This window comes from Dendrobates tinctorius, unplaced genomic scaffold (assembly GCF_039654945.1).
Source record: "Dendrobates tinctorius isolate UK_male_01 unplaced genomic scaffold, ASM3965494v1 ptg000125l, whole genome shotgun sequence".
In the NCBI taxonomy this organism is placed as follows: domain Eukaryota; kingdom Metazoa; phylum Chordata; class Amphibia; order Anura; family Dendrobatidae; genus Dendrobates; species Dendrobates tinctorius.
In genome coordinates, this window is record NW_027361793.1 from 6,718,525 (window position 1) to 6,740,410 (window position 21,886).

Below are 21,886 nucleotides of genomic sequence, written 5' to 3' on the forward strand. Positions count from 1 at the left end.
TAAGGGCATAAAAATTCAAAGTTGGAAAATTGCGAAATTTTAAAAATTTTTGCCAAATTTCCATTTTTTCACAAATAAACGCAAGTTATTTGAATGAAATTTTACCACTAACATGAAGTACAATATGTCACGAGAAAACAATGTCAGAATCACCGGGTTCCATGGAAGCGTTTCAGAGTTATTACCTCATAAAGGGACAGTGGTCAGAATTGGAAAAATTGGCCCGGGAGTTAACGTGCAAACCACCCTTGGTAGTGAAGGGGTTAAATAATGAGTGAATGTATTCATGGTGCAGCCAGCATAGCATTGTAAACATAATAATACAAAGAATAACCTTAAGTGATGCATGTCTTCATTTTACATTTTTCCCCTCATATTATTATTGAGAAGCTTAGCAATCATCGGGTTAACCCACAGCGAATGCCCTCGGGTGGGAAGACGGTAGTTGGCAAGAGCTGACTCACGCTTACAGTTATGTGAGAGTGCAGATTCAATACACCAAAGTGCAGGATGAAAAAGGCACTTTTTTGGGAAAAATAACATTATTGCAGCTGTTTGCAAATCCTTTTCCAGCCAGAGGCCTCTAACATAATAATATCTATAAATCTTTTGGCACTTTCACTAGTATGCTGCATGTAAAACCTCCCAAACAAATTCTTTGCACTAATATCTCTGTATTTTTAGCTACCTCCTAACATAGTAATAATAATGTAAAATCTTACTACTGACATTCTGTATTAGGACCTATTTCATTGACAGTATCCTTACTTTTTATATATTAGTCCGGGAGCTGTGTCCTGGCAGTGTATGTATTGTAAGATTATTCTCTGCTGCCATGTGTGAGAAATCTCAATGTGGCCACACAGAAATTGCAGCAATAATATACTTAAAAGGGAATCTGACAGCAGGATTTCACCCCCAAACTATTTGAGTCCATGTAGCGCTTTCAAAAATAAGTCCAGCAATAACTTTACATGGTAAGTCCACTCCTCCATTACTGAGAAATCAGCATTTGAATTGATATGTAAATAAGGCTACAATACTATTTGAAGCCTATGTCACTCCAGCTCTTTTCTGCCCCTTATGTCACCTCCTCTTGCTTGACTGACAGTTCCTTTGTCAGAAGTCACACAGAACAGAAGCTGTCTGTTAAGAAGAAGGGGTGTGTGCTGGCTATGGAATAGAGCTAAAGTGACAGAGGCTTCAAATCTACCATAGCTCTTCAGCCTCATTTGCATATCAGTTCAAACTGTGATTTCTCAGTAAAGGAGAAAAGGAACTGGTCATACAATCTGCTGCAGCAGATAACTTTCTTTGCTTTATCAAAATCTCCAACTGGTGAGTAGAATTTGATTATATCAATTCATTTTACGTTGGATAAGACTCTATTTGCACTGATCTCTATTAGGGCCTTTGTTACAGCATACCAAAATACTGTAAAAATGTCTGTAAAAAGAGTTTTTCTTATACTCACAGATGGGGCAGTCTGGTCCAACGGGCGTCTCTGGTCTTGATCCAACGCTTCTGTGGCATCCGCTATGGCCGTGGGGTACTCGGTCCGGGCCGGTCAGTTCTTCAGGGGATGACACGGCAGCAGTGACCCGGTCCATGGCCCTGGGCGTGCAATGGAAGTAAAGATGATTTTGGAGAATAAAGATGGGAATAATTCATGACGCCACCCATAGTATTCGGCAGTAAGAAGATGGCCGACGCTGCGATTCAGTTCCACTGGGGTGGTTGGTGACGCAGCAAAGATGTTACAGCTCTCCACGGGTAGAGCTAAGCCCCAGGGTAGATATAAGATAGTAGAAGATGGCAATGATTGTGGTGCAGGGCAGATGGCGCAGCAAAGGGCCTGTCACACTAAGCGATATCGCTAGCAATATCACTGTAACGTCACTGTTTTTTGTGACGTTATAGCGATATTGCTAGCGATATCGCTATGTCTGATACCTCCGACTGCTCCCCCGCTGGCTATCGCTGATCGCGCGAGAACGGCCTGGGCCGTTTCTCGTCGTCAGCTTCCTGCTGGGCTTCCTGTGGCGCCGACGAGCGACGCATGGATGCGGGCGGGAGGACGTCAGGTAAGTAAGCGACCCCCGACCCCTGCGATGTCGCTGGTGAGATCTGCCTGTGTGGCAGCTCACTAGCGACCACTTAGCGATGCACCAGCGATCCTGACCGCGTCATATCGCTGGTCGGGATCGCTGGTGCATTGCTAAGTGTGACAGTACCTTAAATAAATCTGAGGACACAGCAGGGTGCAGTCTTGACACTTTTACACTGTTCCTCAAAGTCTTTCAAGTTACAATCCTCAGCCGGGGTGCGGTGTCCTCCGCGCTCTTCTTCCTCCTGTTCCCACTTGAGCGCCTGCTGCTGGCGATGTTGTTCCCAGCTAATGGTCTCCACATGGCCCCCCTCTGTGTTGAGCCTCTTTAGATAACCCCATAAGATCAGTTCCCGTGTGTTCCCAGCGGAACGTCACCCATCCTCCTCGCTCCTCCAGGGGCATACGTTTAGGTTGCAGCGGCGCCACCAGTTGGTCCCCCACATCTGATGTCTGCTCCCAGGCTAGCCTTTCACATGTCTGGCTGGGTCTGAGAGCTGACGTGGTTTTCAGTGGGCCTTCCAGGGTCTCCTTGGTCACTGGGGCAGGGTTGGTCACAGTACCTGTGTCTGATGTTTCTCCTGTGCCGGCCTCCCGCTCCCCTGGAATTCAGGATGCTGATCATGAGGCCGCCCGCCGCTCACACGTTCTCCAACAAAGCCTCCTTCCACGCCAACACCGCGGTGATCTGTGACCCCAGGAGCTGGCGGCTCAGCTTCTCGACCTCTGCTCCAAAGAACTCCAGGTCCATGGTAGGCAGCTGGTCTGGATTTCTTTCCTGCTGGCTGGGGGAGTCCACCGCTTCCACCCTATGCTCCAGGTAACCACTGCTCGCCATCTTGCGTGCCGGGTTCTCTGCCGCTCCCGTGTGCTGTCCCCGCTCTTTCCTTCATGGGCGGTTCCTTCTCCTTTTTCTGCCATCCTAGTTCAGGAGGCGGATCCCCCTGGCCGACAGCCATGTTCTAATCGCATAGAAACATTCACAGTAGGCGGGCATGATTTTCTTGCCTTTCAGTAACATAGCCCATAACTGGAAGCTACGCCATTCCCTTTGGTATTGTCTCTGGGTGCACGAGACCTGTTTTAATGGGTCAGTAAATCCTGTTCGTGATGCCAAGTTGCGACGCCCGCTAGGGCCGTGGGGTATCGGTCCCGGCTGGTCAGTTCTTCAGGGGAAGTCACGGCAGCAGTGACCCGGTCCGTGGCCCTGGGCGTGCAATGAAAAATAATGATAATTTTGGGGAATAAAGATGGGATTATGTCGTGACGCCACCCGTGGTGTTCGGCAAAAAGAAGATGGCCAACGCTGCGATTTAGATCCACTGGGGTGGCTAGTCATGCAGCAAAGATGTTACAGCTCTCCACAGGTAGCGCTAGGCCTCATGGGAGATATAAGATAGTGGAAGATGGCAATGATTGTAGTGCAGGGCAAATGACACAGTAAATAAATCTGAGTACACAGCAGGGTGCAGTCTTGACACTTTTAAGGCCCTTTTACATTTAGCGAAGCACCAGCGATCCGACCAGCGATACGACCCGGTCAGGATCGCTGGTGCATCGTTAAATGATCGCTAGTGAGCTTCCACACAGGAAGACCTCACAGCGATGCAGCAGCGACACAGCGCATGATACTCACCTTTCACACACAGCGATCCAGACATCCGCCCGCCCATGTCCAGTGTCGCTCGTCGTCACAGCAGGAAGCAGACGACGAGAAATGGAGCCGCGCGATGAGCGATAACCAGCGGGGGAGCCGGTCGGAGGTAAGTATCACACATAGCGATATCACTAGCAATATCGCTATAACATCACAAAATCAGTGACGTTTTAGCGATATTGATAGCAATATCGCTATGTGTAAAACCCCCTTTACTCGTGGTCTTTCAAGTTACAATCCCCAGCCAGGGTGCTGTGTCCTCCGGGCTGATGGTCCAGTCAACTCTCAGGTAGATTGGGGTACACTTTTCCAGAAACTCCTTCTTATGTGCCTTCTCTGGTTGTCTCACAGTGCTGGCTCCCCCGCCTCTCTTGCCCTGTGCTTCACACACAGTGTCCCAAGCCAGCAGCCTCGGTTCCTGTCGGGCAATGTCCTCTTGGTCCCCTTGATCCTATGTGGCTGCCTTTTAAGTGAATGTGTGTGGATTTGGCTGTCACACATACAAATACTTCAGCCTCCGGTTTCCTAGCTGACTCCTACGGTCTCTCCACTAATCTGGGGCCGGTCCCCAACTGCAACCTGGTACCTCCACGTGACTACGGTCGGCGTGGATTTGGGCGCCTTGGATGGATTCCTCACTTCCCATGCCCCTAGGACCCCTTCTTCACTCCACTTTTCTCTCCAGTCCTGGCACTAGTAACTTCACTCCTTCCAGTCCCTTCCACAACTCACTTCTCCTCCTGACTCCTTCCGACTCCTCCTACAACTGTCTCTCCTGTTACTATGACAACTCTCCACTCCCAGCTGTCAGCTTTCTCTCCAGCTGTCCTACCCTTATCTACTTCCTCCACCCACACCCTCTACCTAGTTCATCCCTGGCCTAAAGAGGTCTAGTGTTGGGTGCTAGTGTGTGGGTCCTGGGTAGTGCCCCCTCCTTACCTGAGAGTGGGGTACCACACCTCTGACTGAAGTGCAATACCTCTGTGGTGACTGGACCCTCAGGGGCACCACACTTCCTCTCTTGCGATCACCATCCTCCTTTCCTGCTTCTTTTGGATGACACATCCTAAGTGTCCACAAAGTGTCTGCCATCGCACTCCTGTGCAGGTGCACTTCTGTCTTCCCTGCCGAGGGCAGAGGAAAGTACTATAGTGCGATGCACTGGGAAAAGCCAAAGAGCATACATGACACGGAAGTAAAGCCGGCACATGCACACTACAGTACTTTGATCTCGAAAGAGTGAAAATATGGGGTCATTGTGTGGATGACGTAAGATGCGTCATCCACATGAAGCAGAGAAGGAGGACTGCGATCGTAAGAGATGCTCGGGATCAAGAACAGAGATGTCCATAGGACCGGAGCTCTCCATCTGTGAGTATAATAAACACTATTTATTGGGATCTGCAGACTAGATAGCGGACTTTTTTACAACATTCCAGTATGCTGTAAAAAAGGCCTTAATGGTGGCTGCTAGACTTTATATGGGAAAAATCTGGTGACCAGTTCCCTTTAAGGAGCTCAAACACAAGAGTATATCACAAAGTTTCCACTTTGTGTTTACCTATAAAGCTGCTACCAGAGCTCCTTTAGTTTTTAAGTCTTAATGCAGCAAACAAGAGGCATCAAGCAGTGCTTACCTGCCCAGATCTCAGAACTAATGCACTCTCTGGATGCAGCAAACCTGTAGTAAAGATGGTGGCAACACAAGTGCAAAATACTTATGAGACAACCACTCACAACCTGCCAATTCATGGAGGATTCATGGATAGTATGAAGTTGCACAAAAGCAGCTTGCATAGGGTGCTGGTCACACACAGGTAATAGCGAGTGTCTGGCACACAGCCTAACAGCCTATTAGTGACACCCATACTATTAGTGCTGGGCAGCCTACCTAATCTAAAGGGGGTTTTACACTAAGCAATATCGCTAGCAATATCGCTAAAACGTCACTGGTTTTGTGACGTTATAGCGATATTGCTAGCGATATCGCTATGTGTGATACTTACCAGCGACCGGCTCCCCCGCTGTCCATCGCTGATCGTGCGAGAATGTCCGGCTCCATTTCTCGTCGGGCGCTTCCTGCTGGGGCTTCCTGCTGTGACGTCCAGCGACGCGTGGAGGCGGGCGGGAGGACGCCAGGATCGCTGTGTGTGAATGGTAAGTATCGTGCGCTGCGTCGCTGCTGCATCGCTGTGAGGTCTTTCTGTATGAAAGCTCACTAGCGATCATTTAGCGATGCACCAGCGATCCTGACCGGGTCGGATCGCTCGTCGGATCGCTGGTGCATAGCTAAATGTAAAAGGGCCTTAAGTGCATCCAATGTGAACAGACACACTAGTTTACAAGGCCAAATGGGCCTGGCTGCACCCTGAAAAATAAAGTGCAGAAAAATACATGTACTGTACATAATATATGAGGTATTGGTCCATATTTTGGCCAAGATATGCAAGCTCGCAACCCGCGTCAAGGGTACTCTTACACTTGCGAGCCCTGACACTAAACTTAAAAGCCACACAAAGAGAAATAAAAATCCTCCAAAAATTCAAGAATTAATACAGCATCTTACCATCTGCTGTCAACTTGCTGCCAATGGGTATTAGAAATAGATTTTTATTCCACTGATCTGTACAGTGCAAAGCAAATTATGTACATTACTGCAACATGCAGGATAGTATTTTCTTCTTCTTGCACTGTACTGATTGTAAGTAATATAACATATGGTATTCAGAAATTGCGCAGTTCTGTATTGTCGGTCACCATTTTGTCCACCTACTTCAAGCATTGAAAGTTACTCCTTTGTTACTCTTACACTTCCTTTGCTCCTTTGTCAACCAGCTATGGTAAGTACCGCATGGACAGATCCTGTCTAAAAAAAATCCATTATGAAATTTCCGTTTTTTGCTAGCGCTGTATTTCTGAGCATCTGTCACTAAAAAGTAATCCTATGTATGTAGTGGTGGTGTAGAATACTACCCCTGTAGTCCTTTATTCTGTGATTAAACACAGTCGCTGCCTCACTATAGCAGGGACATATGGATCCTTGCATCGTGACTGGTTAGAGAACCGCAGAGCAATTATCTGGCTCGTGTAACATTTATTTCAAGCTTGCCTTAGGTAAACCTCCTGAGCGTAATTTGCTGTCTAGATGTGTATAACAAGAAGCCTTGTGACAGATTCAGAGATTTCCTGCCCTTGTGTTGTTGTTACATTTTTAGACCAATTTCAAATCTGGGAATTTACATGATGTTTTTCATTTTTGAAAAAAAAAATCTATAACTCCGTATAGACGTACAGAAGGTAGTAACACGCTCATTTCCACTCATGAAAATAAGTCCTCATTTTGAGATAGTGGACAAAGTCATCCAAATTCTTGTTTTTTGGTTCTGTTTAGGCATCCACACCCTTAAATTGTTGCATATCTAATATGTGTGAGCATGCTTTTATTGAGGTGAAACTACATAAATGTAGGCATGTCCTAGGGTTATGCCTAGACTCCTTAGACTTTTTACTAAGCACTTGCTGAACACTTCTTTTCCTTCATGTAAGTATTTTGAGGTGGGTCTCATCACCCACAAAACCAATTATCAAAGCTTCTGACTTGTTTCTACACCATTCCAAAAGTTTTCTGAAATGCAGTTCCAGTTTAAAAATTACTCATTGCTTATGGCATCATGGGCTTACATTTGACTAAAATAGGACTACCCATATTATTATACATTGCCTATCCATTCACCATGATGGTGATGTACAAGTTCTTTAAAAAGATGACCCCTCTTACGTAGCAGTGACTATTTTTGCCATAGACTTATTTTTTGATTACTTTTCTCTTCTAACACAAGTAGACATTGCTTTTTTATAAGCATTCAACTTGTGGTTTTGTTGTGTTTCCTGGGTAGTTGGACATGTGAAATAGCTAGACATTTATATTTTCTTTCACTTAAAGCTTTCTTGTGTGTTTTTACATACATTATCAATGGTCAATGATGATAGCAGAAGTACAGAGCATGAAGTTTTTGAACACAGATAGTAGAAGTTCCTTCTATTTTTTTAAGAAAAGTGCTTTTAAAAATGTTTCCCTTTTTCATTGATGTTTGATTGAAGTATTTCAGACTGTGCACTGTATCCTAAGTGCTGGTATGGCTCCATGTCAGTGAGACTGCCTCCTTTGTAATGTCTAGGTTAATGTAATGGGAATCCTTTTGTTGAGTGTCTCAGGGCTACACTGTCAGTATTTGTACAATCTTAGAAGAATGATTCTTTTTCATGTACCAGTTTTATGTCTGACCCTGTCAGTACACTTTGATATGTTTCTTGCTCCAAGTCCTTTATGTATTACTTGCGTTTCTCTTCCTCTCCAGAAGCCAACAATGGACCTTTTTTATTTGAAAGTTCCTAGATGTGTTGCCTGTTCCTGTAGGTTTTTCCATTTTAGTTTTGTGGGTTGGTACTTGTTATGTTATTTTCATATACTTTTATATACAATTGCTGAAACACTCAGCAAAGCTCCTATGGTCTCTACATACATGTAGTGCAATGGTTGTGTTTTTCCTTACCATGTCATCATATCAAAATTTGTTGTGTGAAGTTTGTATAGAATATATATGGATACTGGAAGTGATGCACATGGTTACATGTTATATAAATAAAAATTACACTTCTACAAAAAAGAAAGATTTTCTCTTTGTTGTCCTTTTCAAGATATAGTTGACTTTTCGTGTTAAGATTTTAGCTATATTAATATTTTTATTTAGTAAAGTCATTGGGAAATGAGCTACATATTTTCATCAGTCATAAACCGTTGATTCCCTGGTTCCTGGCTTCCTTTTAGATACATTTATCTAAATAGATGTTATGCTGCAATTCTGGATGTGAGGGGTAGAACATGTCTCTGGCTCTGAATTCTAGTTTTTTAGAATCTACACTAGGTCAAGATATGTTTACTAATTTGTTCTACTTTTTGTACGCTTTTATATATAAAAATTGTAACACAATGTTCCTAGAAATAAATATATTAATAACAAATACAGCCAATTCTGTTGCCATGCAGCCAATGAAAATGTCTTCTGCCAAGTAAGTTAAAGGGGTATTGCCATCTCCAAGGATCCTATTACTATATGTAGTAGGTGTAATAATAACATTAGCAAATACCTCCAATTAGAAATGTAGTACAGTTTTCTGATTCACTATGTCTCTTTCCTCATGTGCAGGCATTGCAGGACCTTAGGTATCCATGGTTATGACCACTGATATAGGGACAGTTAGCTAGCTGCTAGTGGTCGTAACCATGGATACCTAAGGTCCTGCAATGTCTGCACATGAGGAAAGAGACATAATGAATCAGAAATCTGTACTACATTTCTAATTGGAGGTATTTGCTAATATTATTACACCTACTGCATATTAGGACAGGGTCTTATTCAAGCACAATTGACCATTTGCATAGTTAATTAGGGTGAAAAATGAAACATGTCCATCAAATTCAACTGAGGCATGGCAAGGAATATAGGAAAAAGATCACGGTGGCTCAGAGATAAGCACTGTTGCTTTACAATGCTGGGATCCTGGGTTCAAATCCCACCAGGAGATGTGCAAGGAGTTTGTATGTTCTCCCTGTGTTTGTATGTTCTCCCTGTGTTTGTATGTTCTCCCTGTGTTTGCCTGGGTTTCCTTCCAAACTCGTACTAATAGAGAATTTTGATTGTGAACCCCAATGGGGACAGTGATATTGTATGTAAAGCCCTATGGAATTAATGGTGCTATTTAGCACAGCAGTGACTAAGCAGAGTTTCCTAAGAATTCATGGATGTAAAGTCACTTCTTCATACAAAATACTATAAATTTTAAACTAATTATATATTTAATACACTTAACTTTACAATTGTGATGATATGTCACCATAACTGGTGTCCAATCACATTACACTGTAATCCTGTATCAACTATAGTGAAGTCAATACAGTAGTATGCTTATGTGATATGTTGCCTCCATGGAGGACATGTCGTAAATCAGGACTGCAAAAGTATGTGGTGGAAGATCTCTAAAGCATTATTGACTAGATAGCAAAGAATGCTAAAAGTTTTTTTTGTACATCCTATTGAATTCATGGGATTGTACAGGCCTATTTTTTTCCTATGTGTCTAAAAATGAACAAACAGAATGTGGAAAACAATCAACTACCTGACTGCTCTAACCATTGTCTGCTCAGAGTGATCACAGACCACTCATGATAGTGATTCAGCTGCTCCATGTCAAGAGGGCAGCTCTTCTTTTTCAGGGCTCTGTTGCTGGGGCATTATTGCCAAAGTCATTCTGATTTACAGCCACCTCCACACAGTTGGTTAGCAGGCTGTTAATCAGCATGACGTCAGCAGTCATGCCCTGACAACAGAGCAGAGCGGAAGAGAAGCAGCTGCTCTGCTGATGTGACATAAGTGAAAGCCACTGAATCGCTGGTAGAAATGGTTTGTGACCTCTCTATGCCAGGAGAGTTCCGCGCCGGGCACAACAGGCATGTAGTTGGCCACTACCTGCCTGTTATTAGGCTCATAGTAAAACAATGAAAGGGAATTTGTCACCATATTTGACCTAGATAAGCTATTAATATGGGCATAAAGTTATGGACTGATGAAAAATGTCATCCCTGTATGTGTCATATCAGATGCATTGTTGTTGAGAAATCACCTTTTATAACTCTATATAAATGACCTCTTCCAGGCACCGGGGAGCATGCTGCCTGGAGATAGCTCTGCCCCAGAGATTATTTTACATGACTTGGGAGTTACCAGTGTGATATGTGATGGCCGCTCTCTGTTCTCCTGGTCTCACTGCAGAGATTTGTGTGATTGTAACTGACACATCTGCTGGTTCTTCTCAACTTCCATCTCACAGGCAGACAGAGTATAATATTGTTCTAATACAGCAGAGTTCAAGAGCTGGGAAAATGTGATTGCAAGAACACAAATGTCGTTTCTCCTGTTCTTTGCTAGTTAGTTGTTTCATAGGTAACTCTCCCTTCATGTAAAATATTCTCTGGAGGTAGAGATATCTTCCTTTCATGTAAAATATTCTCTGGAGGTAGAGATATCTTCCAGGCAACATCTTCCCTATAGCCTGGGAGAGTTCATTTACATATAAGAAAAGCATAGATTTCTCTGGAATAAGACATAAGGTCGCAAGTATCATTTTATTCAACTTTGTATGACCTACAAGCCCATATAGATATTTTAGGAGGGTTGATCCTACTGACAGTTTCCATTTAAATAGTCCCGGTTAACCCCATTAAAGAGAATATCATTGTATCAGGATGTGAATTACACTAATGTCACTGCAAAATGAATGAATGGGAAGTAGACTGCAACCTAACTTTTGAAATAGTATTAACTTAACAACTTTTAGTCTTGTCATTTGTGTACTCTCTTCACGTCTTTCACTATAACTGGACTCGCTCCAATCCCTAAACAATTCCATTGCTTACAAATGGGAATGAAATGTATTGAAAATTGTTGTTTTGATTCTGAAGTTAAGAAAAATGTTGACCCCACGGCACTCCTAATGCTTTTAAATTCTCCTCTGGCGCTGTATACAGTGGGGCAAAAAAGTATTTAGTCAGTCAGCAATAGTGCAAGTTCCACCACTTAAAAAGATGAGAGGCGTCTGTAATTTACATCATAGGTAGACCTCAACTATGGGAGACAAACTGAGAAAAAAAAATCCAGAAAATCACATTGTCTGTTTTTTTTTCATTTTATTTGCATATTATGGTGGAAAATAAGTATTTGGTCAGAAACAAGCAATCAAGATTTCTGGCTCTCACAGACCTGTAACTTCTTCTTTAAGAGTCTCCTCTTTCCTCCACTCATTACCTGTAGTAATGGCACCTGTTTAAACTTGTTATCAGTATAAAAAGACACCTGTGCACACCCTCAAACAGTCTGACTCCAAACTCCACTATGGTGAAGACCAAAGAGCTGTCAAAGGACACCAGAAACAAAATTGTAGCCCTGCACCAGGCTGGGAAGACTGAATCTGCAATAGCCAACCAGCTTGGAGTGAAGAAATCAACTGTGGGAGCAATAATTAGAAAATGGAAGACATACAAGACCACTGATAATCTCCCTCGATCTGTTGCTCCATGCAAAATCCCACCCCGTGGGGTCAGAATGATCACAAGAACGGTGAGCAAAAATCCCAGAACCACGCGGGGGGACCTAGTGAATGAACTGCAGAGAGCTGGGACCAATGTAACAAGGCCTACCATAAGTAACACACTACACCACCATGGACTCAGATCCTGCAGTGCCAGACGTGTCCCACTGCTTAAGCCTGTACATGTCCGGGCCCTTCTGAAGTTTGCTAGAGAGCATTTGGATGATCCAGAGGAGTTTTGGGAGAATGTCCTATGGTCTGATGAAACCAAACTGGAACTGTTTGGTAGAAACACAACTTGTCGTGTTTGGAGGAAAAAGAATACAGAGTTGCATCCATCAAACACCATACCTACTGTAAAGCATGGTGGTGGAAACATCATGCTTTGGGGCTGTTTCTCTGCAAAGGGGCCAGGACGACTGATCCGGGTACATGAAAGAATGAATGGGGCCATGTATCGTGAGATTTTGAGTGCAAACCTCCTTCCATCAGCAAGGGCATTGAATATGAAACGTGGCTGGGTCTTTCAACATGACAATGATCCAAAGCTCACTGCCAGGGCAACGAAGGAGTGGCTTCGTAAGAAGCATTTCAAGGTCCTGGAGTGGCCTAGCCAGTCTCCAGATCTCAACCCTATAGAAAACCTTTGGAGGGAGTTGAAAGTCCGTGTTGCCAAGCGAAAAGCCAAAAACATCACTGCTCTAGAGGAGATCTGCATGGAGGAATGGGCCAACATACCAACAACAGTGTGTGGCAACCTTGTGAAGACTTACAGAAAACGTTTGACCTCTGTCATTGCCAACAAAGGATATATCACAAAGTATTGAGATGAAATTTTGTTTCTGACCAAATACTTATTTTCCACCATAATATGCAAATAAAATGAAAAAAAAACAGACAATGTGATTTTCTGGATTTTTTTTTTCTCAGTTTGTCTCCCATAGTTGAGGTCTACCTATGATGTAAATTACAGACGCCTCTCATCTTTTTAAGTGGTGGAACTTGCACTATTGTTGACTGACTAAATACTTTTTTGCCCCATTGTATCTCTGTATCTTCGAGCATCAATCTCCGTGTTAAGTTGTGGACTCGACTGGAAGTTATTTTTCTTTTTGTACCTTTTGAATCTGCATTTATCAATTTGCTTTGGAGTATGGTTTATCAGCTTATCTTTTCACTTTCCAGCATATCATCTTTCCCGAGCTGCTTGTAGTGACAAGCCTACTGATTTAAATTGTGTTCAATTTACACGCATTGCAGTGTGCTCAGGATAAATCAAACACAACATTCCGCCTCTGAAAGCGTTTTAAATTCTGTTTGTTGTTTCTTACGGAAGAATTACATGCTTTAAGAACACTGCATTTCAAATGACCATTTTTCAAATATCCTATGGGTGTTCTTAAAGGAAGAATTCACCACATGATCAAACAATATAAAGCCAAACCCCATCTGTGCCATGTTTGCTTGCGGAGATGCCACTGAAGGGGAAAAGGAAAGCAATGAGCAGTTAAGATTAACAGAAACATATGTCACAATAGTAAGTTGAAGAAATGTAAAATGTGTAAGAGTAGCTGAGGCAAATGTTCATAGAGTTTCTGAAAATTCAATTAACAGTATGTAATCCTGCATCTTCACAACACAGACGCTTTTGACATTATCTAGCTTTTCATTGGAGCACAGAGAGTATTATCATTTTTGTCTTTTGAGTTTAAAAAATTATAGTGATCTATAAAATATTTGTAAAACCTCCACTTGTGTTGAGGGTTTATTGGAGGGTTGAAGGACAGCAGAGCTTTTATTTAGAGACATTTATTTCATTCCAGTAACACTACTTTCTATAAATATTTTTAATATCAACAGGTTCTTCCAATTTTGATAATAGGTTTTTGGAGAAAGATGTTCATCCCTCTTTAACACCTAATTCAAATGAAACTATTAAAATGAAGTACTCCGATTTCAGGTATGTTCGCCAAGGTATTTAATAGGTAAAGCTAATCTCACACATTCACCTTCATGAAATCTGTCATACCAATCCTGCCTCCGATTGTCTACATGTATGTGTGTCATGTAGTAGATATACAGACCTAGTTAATTCATTTTGAATAATATCCTCTTTAAAGCATAAGGCTATGTTCACATCACGCTTGAGCCTCCTGTCAGTGGTTCCATCAGGGCTTGCATCTTGTATTTAAGGCAAGGCACCTGGACATGGTCAACGCCAACACCTGCATCTCCGTGCCTGACTCAAATAGCCGGATACTGCCAAAAATTGTGTCTACACTGTGTATGGCAGACATGATAGCAACTAGTCTCCTTCCACCAGCTCAGAATTAACTGGGGAAAATGCTGAATAGAAGACATATACTGGCCAGAGATAGTGTTATTACTCATATACACAAATCACAACTTATACTGTAAGGTTACTTGAAAGTATAGTTACTCTTCATCCATCTATTGGATGTAGCAATCCTAAAAGTCATTATTGACCCTTTAATGAGCCTTGTCACATGACTTAGGATAAGAAGCCAAACCAGACACTCAATTTGCAGATGCATGTTTCAGGGGTGGGTGCCCCTCATTAGTGCAAAGCAGGAGATCTAATTCAGCTAGGTTTTTTCCTGAGATTTACTGACATGTAAATGTCTTTAAATAATTCCTGGTAAATCATACCCCTTTATGTAATCCTGGATAACTTATTGTGTGCTGATTGCTACCTTCTCTCACCATTATAGAAAAAATATACCGTATATACTTGTGTATAAGCTGAGATTTTCAGCCCCTTTTTTTGGGCTGAAAGTCCCCCTCTCGGCTTATACCCGAGTCATATACCGGGGAGGATCGGCAGGGGAGCGGTGTTGTCAGAGATCATACTCACCCCCTCCTGGCTCGTCTCTGCAGCCCCCCTGCTTGTTCCATGTTCTCGGCGCCCCTGCTCTTCCTGCTTTCAGCGGTCACGTGGTACCGTTCATTAAACTCATGAATATGTGCATATACATGAGCTGAAGCAGGAAGAGCAGTGGCGTCAAGAACATGGAACAAGCAGGGGGGCTGTCAAGACGAGCCAGGAGGGGGGTGAGTATGAACGGGGGAGCCATATTCACCTGTCTCCGTTCCACCGCTGTGCGTCACTCTGCTGTATTGTGTCCTCTGCAGTGACATTCAGGTCAGAGGGTGCAATGACGTACGCGCCCTCTGCCTGACAGTCACTGGAGAGCCGGCAACACTGATGAGCAGCCGGCAGCGATGGAGGTGAGTATACAGTTTTTTTTGTAACGGCAGCAGCAGCAGAAACATGATGGGGCCACTCACTGTCCTCATTATCTCTGGCCACTCACTGTGCAGCAAAACTGGGGCCACTCACTGTGCAACATTATTTTGGGGCCACTCACTGTGCAACATTATTTGGGGCCACTCACTATGCAGCATTATCTGGGGCCACTCACTGCAGCAAAACTGGGGCCACTCACTGTGCAGCATTATCTGGGGTCACTCACTGTGCAGCATTATCTGGGGCCACTCACTGTGCATATCTGGGGCCACTCACTGTGCAGCAAAACTGGGGCCACTCACTGTGCAACATTATTTAGGGCCATTCACTGTGCAGCATTATCTGGGGCCACACACTGTGCAGCAAAACTGAGGCCACTCACTGCAGCATTATCTGAGGCCACTCACTGTGCAGCATTATCTGGGATCACTCACTGTGCAGCATTATCTGGAGCCACTCACTGTGCAGCAAAACTGGGGCCACTCACTGTGCAACATTATTTGGGGCCACTCACTGTGCAGCATTATCTGGGGCCACTCACTGTGCAGCATTATCTGGGGCCACTCAATGTGCAGCATTATCTGGGGCCACTCACTGTGCATATCTGGGGCCACTCACTGTGCAGCAAAACTGGGGCCACTCACTGTGCAACATTATCTGGGGCCACTTACTGTGCAGCAAAACTGGAGCCACTCACTGTGCAGCATTATATGGGGCCACTCACTGTGCAGCATTATCTGGGGGCCACTCACTGTGCAGCAAAACTGTGGCCGCTCACTGTGCAGCAAAACTGGGGCCGCTCACTGTGCAGGATTATCTGGGGCCACTCACTGTGCAGCATTATCGGGGGCCACTCACTGTGCACCCTAGGCTTATACGCGAGTCAATAAGTTTTCCCAGTTTTTTGTGACAAAATACTTATACACAGGTCGGCTTATACACGAGTATATACAGTAGTTTTGGCATGTTGAGCAATTAGATGAATGGCTGTGCTTGTACGAGTAATAGATGTTTGGGGCAGATACTCCTGAATAAGAGCCAATGGTTCTGCTCCGGCTTATAGAAGGGGACCTAAACAAAACCTCTGCTCTTTGACTTCCTTATGGCCCAATAGAGCATGTTGGCAGCATGATTCATCCTATCTGTGAGCAGCATGTTATAGAACAGACCAAGCAGATTGATAATTAGTAACTATAGCACAGTTCTCAGTGGAAGGAATGATTATTACTGCTTACATCGCTGTTGAGCTATTCTTCATTACTTCGTTTTCGTTTTGACATCTTCATATGTGTTTAATTGATCTTCCTAACTGAACAACATGATTGGAGAAATGCCTGTCATGCCATAGCAATTTTGTTAAAATTGTTTCAAGACACACAGATGTGTTAGTGTCATCTTTTCTCTTTGTCTGTTGAGTTCTGCATAAATAAAATTATATTTAACAGCTTAATTTGTAACTTTAGAAGTCTGAATTTGTCTGTAATAGCAAAGACATTTGGCGTGCGATAGCAGGTATGAATGAATACATGGTAAAATAATATGTCTGTATAAAAAGCAGCTTTTTTATACTAGACCAGAGGTGCATAGTCTGCAGTTTCATGGCCACATGTGGATTGCAATGCCATACTGCGGGGGCCCCCAGCCATCTGGGCACAGAAATGCTTGAAAAAGAGAGGTGTGTAGCGCTGGGAGCAGGGGACTGGTCGGGAGTAGTGGAGCACTGGTTGACAATCTCCCCCATATATCAGGAGTTACAGGTGGATGTCTTGGCTGTTGTCACAGCACTCATAGTTCTTAATGGAGGGAGCAACATGCATACGGGGTTAGTCTATGCATGTTTGAAATGCTACTTGAGTGAAAAAGATGACCCCTATACTTCGAATAGGTAGGATAGCAGAACCTGCAAATATCCGATATCTATATAATATATACCTGTAAAGGAAATACTTCTTTTAGATTTATGACAACCCCAGAGAGTGGTTCAAATGTGATAATGTGGCCCTTGGACCTGAAAATGTGGTGCACCCTTGTACTAGACCGTCATCTAGGTTGCTCCTCTGAGTCATGACATTAGGAGCAGTACTAAGGTGAAACTGGGTATTCAGGAACATACATTAATCTGAATGAAACCCTCAGATGAAAATTTGTGAAGTGCAGTATTAAAAAAAAGCGTTTGTGCCACATAGATTCTACTGCAAAATCAGTTGTCTGTGAATATTCTAAAAATGTTGCTATCCTAAATAGAGAAATATTGATATGTATATATATGTGTGTGTTTTGTAAACAGTTCAGAAATGGAAAGTTCCCAACAGCCTGATCCCTACAATTTGAAGACATCAAAGAGCATGGATCTTGGTAAGTGACATTTCCATGATTAGTGACATCAATTTCTTAAAGGGAAACTTAGCTGAAAATACACTTCACCAGTCAACGGTAGCATGAATCCGGGAGCGGCTTCTGTGTTCTGAACATGAGTGTTTCAGTCTAAAATGCAGTGATGTTTATGATACAAAGTACCCCTCATTTTACTGTTTTTTAGTCCTTTTGTTCCCACAGCTCAAATTATCCTAAAAGAAAAAAAATTAGAAAAGAAAAACAACTCCGGAGTCATTTTTTGTTCAAATCCTGAAATCGGTGTTTTCGTCCATTTGGGACAATTTAATTTTCTTGATACATAGTACAATTTGTACAGGAAAATATAATGTTCCATTTGTAGCGAAATAAGGCTTTTGTTTTATCAGGATATAGAACCATTTTCTCTTTTCGCTTTTTCTATCAGCCATGGAACATTTTAACAACCGTAGTTACTCTTAATGATAATAAGCGTTATTTTACTCTGGTAATTTGCAAGGTACCCATTTATACAGGGGAGACGGGAAAGTGAAGGCTAATTAAGCTCTGTGTTCTTTCTGTATAAAGGGGACTGTTATAGTATTAAACCATCTATAAAAAAGTAGATCAAGTTCAGTGATGGTTTGCTGTATACCTTGCTGAGTATAGAGGATTGGACATACTCTTTTAACCAATTGAGGCCCACTTCCGATAAATATACACCTATATTTCTGCACCATTCTGCAGAACTGATATATAAGTATTTGGGAACAAAAATGTTGAACATACCTGTTATTGAATGCATGATTTTCGCTCAGTCCCATTGGCACAGGTGTACCACATCCAGCTCCTCACCACATAGTCTGCCTTTACAAATATTTGTAATAGAATAGGTAATTCTAAAGAGTTCATTAAATTCAAGCTTGTTACAGTAACAGGATGCCACTATTGTAATAAGTCACTTTGTGAAATTTCTTCTCTCCATAAATATTCCACCATAATCTGTGAGTGATATTATTGAAAAATGAAAATTTCTGCCATGAAGTGGCAGACCATATAAAATTGCACAGCGGAGTATTTGAGTGCTGAGGCTCATGGTGCAAAAAAGTTGTGAACAGTCTGCTGACTCAATAATTGCAGAGTTCCACCTTTTGACATTAACATGAGCACAAAAATTGTGATGAGAGCTTCATTACTTGGGTTTCCATGGCTGAGCAGCTGCATGCAAGCCTCATATAGCCAACATCACCAAGGGCAATGGATGCAGTAGTGTAAAGCTCACTGCCACTTTACTTTTGAACAGTGGAATTGTGATCTGTAGAATCACGAATCACACCTTTATCTTGTAAGTCTGATGGATGAGTCTGGGTTTGGTGAATGCCAGAACGATGGCTTTCTATGTTGTGCCCTCTGTAAATTATGGTAGAGAAAGGATAATTTGGTGGGGTTGTTTTGACAGTGTGCAGTTCATATATAATCTGTTTTTTGTTTTGTTTTTTTTTTCACAGCAGAAGCCATTAATCATTTGCAAGACCACTTACAGTTTCCTATGTTACAGTATTGCAATGTATCCGTAAAAATCAGATGCTATACTAAGGCTGCCTATTGCATCCAATTTATTCTTTGCACGGTCGTAGGCTTGGATTGGCAAGTCTCATCTGGTTTCGGAAGAAACTAGTGCAGGCTGCAATTTTTTTTCTCTCACAGATTAAGTCAGTGAAAAAAAATCACTTATCTGCACTGCCTCAGTGAGTAACATTGGTCCTAGTGATGTCCATTTTTTTTCACCAACAGCTTTTAAACAAGACTGTGGAGACCTGTTTGTCCTAAACAGTGCTTTCACCCTCCCTCCCACCAATCCCACAAAGCAAACACAGTCAGACCTAGATGGGTTGAACAGGTCGGTCACAGTTTATTAGTTACCTAAGCAGAGAAGGGCAATTTCATTTCATAACGGGAGGTTTATGGCTGAGATCCTGTCCTCGATCGTCAGGCGATTTGGCCAATGGGCGGTCACGAACCTTAGCCCTCCTCTGCTTCTTCTGCCACTGAGGATCCTGTGTATGACCTACACAGGACTCCACCCCCCCATCAACATCAGGGCCTGTTCAACCCCATCCTGCAAGCCGGACAAAAATATATCGAGGCCAATGATCGTAAGGTGAACGCCGTCCGGTTTTAATAATCCCGTGTTGTTTCCTGCCAGCTGGTGATGACAAACCACAATAGCACATTTTCCCCTCACGAATTTTGCCATCCGCACATTGAACTTTTTTCTTACTCTTTCCAGCAACTTCACTGAATCCTGCATGTGTTCAACCTCTATCATTCATCTTTGCAGCATATATAATGGTATATAGTTATTTCAACTCACCCTGCTTGTCCCCTTATGCTATTGAGGTCAAATAACTTTTCAAACTGGTTTATGATCCATGTAGGCCTGGACACTTGTTTATCTGCTAAATACATTTATTGTGTCCTGCTGTCCTAACTTAGTTTGATTGATTGCTAACGAGTAAGGAGAGAAAAAAAAAAGAAGATCTTAGAAGTGGCCTTCTATAAATTCAGAGCTAGCCTGGGGAAGGCATTTATGCAGGGGTGGCATTTATGTACATGTAATCGAAGTACATATATCTAAGTACGCTGGCAGTTATAACATGGCAGTTAGACAGGGCAGGAGACAGGTAAGACAAATAAATATATCTCTTCCTTGTACATTTGGGCAACCCCTAATTTTTACCATATGCATTTGTCTAATTTATATCCTGGCCACTGCATTTACACACATCCACCGCCCTGGTATTAACTCTCTACACTCCGTCCATATTGGCCCCTCACTCCTTTCCTCTCCTATGTATAGCACTCACGCTCTTTTCACATTGCTAAATTGCACAGATCCATTCAGTCCCACCATTCAACATCAGAGACGCTCTCACAAATCACTTAACCATCTACTCACTCTTTCTATCCTCCTCCTAGTCACAGGAGACATTGCTCCCAACCCTGGTCCCCCATGTTATAGAAAGTCAAACCCCCCAACTGCTACACTCAGAAACCCCTCTAATCATATTAATATTCCCTGCATGCCATCTGTCTCTCTTAATTGTGCACTTTGGAATTCTCGCTCAGTGTGTAACAAACTCTCCTTCACTCATGACTTTTTCCTTTCTAATTCTCTTAACCTCCTGGCTCTTACTGAAACCTGGATCCAGCAGTCAGACACTACCGCTGCTGCTGCTCTTTCATACGGGGGACTACACTTCTCTCATACCCCAAGATCAGACAATAGAACAGGTGGAGGCGTTGGTCTGCTTCTATCATCAAAATGTACCTTTCAGGTTATCCCTCAAGTACCCTCACTTGTCTTTCCTTCTTTTGAGGTCCATGCCGTCAGACTCTACACCCCCTTCTCCATGCAAGTGGCGGTGGTATATCATCCTCCCGGCCCCTCCCATCAGTTCCTGAATCATTTTGCCACTTGGCTTCCACATTTTCTCTCCTGTGACATCCCTACCCTCATCATGGGAGATTTCAACATCCCCATTTCTCTTCCCCTCTCCCCATCTGCTACTCACCGTTTATCTCTAACCTCCTCGTTTTCCCTTTTGCAGCTTACTAATTCTCCAACGCATGAAGATGGGAACTCCCTTGACTTGGTCTTCGCTCTGCTTTGTGCAGTGGATGATTTTGCAAACTCCCCTCTCCCGCTCTCTGACCACAACCTTCTTTCATTATCTATCAAGAACTGCCAGGCTGCTCAGGTCACCCCCACTGTCCATATTTATAGAAACATACAGGCCATTAACACCCAGAAACTTATGAAGAACTTGCAGTCTTCATTGGCCCCTGTCTCCTCCCTTTCATGTCCTGATTCTGCATTGAAGCATTACAATTAAACACTTCAAATTGCCCTGGATGAATTTGCTCTTCCTATACATAGAACACCACAACACAGATGGCGACAACCCTGGCACACCCTGCAAACACGTTTCCTGCAGCGGTGCTCCAGGTGCGCCAAACATCTGTGGAGAAAATCCAACCTACCCGAAGATTTCATCCATTATAAGTTTATGCTTCGAACATACAACACTGCCCTTCACCTCTCAAAGCAAACCTATTTCAACACCCTCATCACTTCACTGTCCAGTAACCCTAAACGTCTCTTTGACACTTATCATTCTCTACTCAACCCAAGAGTACAGGCCCCTACCACGGAGCTTCGAGCTGACGATCTGGCCCATTACTTCTAAGAAAAAATTGACCTGATCCGACACCTCATACCATGCACTGTCCTCCCTCCCCCACTGCATCTAGCTCACTCTCTGATTTTGAACCAGTCACAGAAGAAGAAGTAAGCAAGTTCCTTGCATCTTCTCGC

The 21,886-nt window shown here is 43.1% G+C and overlaps 1 protein-coding gene across 6 annotated transcripts in view; it reads left to right on the forward strand.

The window, feature by feature from the left end:
• The window catches only part of PARD3B (par-3 family cell polarity regulator beta), a 1,359,033-nt gene that overhangs the window by 821,516 nt on the left and 515,631 nt on the right, over nucleotides 1-21,886 (forward strand). For all 6 annotated transcript variants that reach the window (XM_073541872.1, XM_073541870.1, XM_073541869.1 and 3 more), the window contains 2 exons: nucleotides 13,770-13,869; nucleotides 17,465-17,532. In XM_073541872.1, the coding sequence (XP_073397973.1) occupies nucleotides 13,770-13,869; nucleotides 17,465-17,532 (168 nt within the window). The remainder of the gene's footprint in view (nucleotides 1-13,769; nucleotides 13,870-17,464; nucleotides 17,533-21,886) is intronic.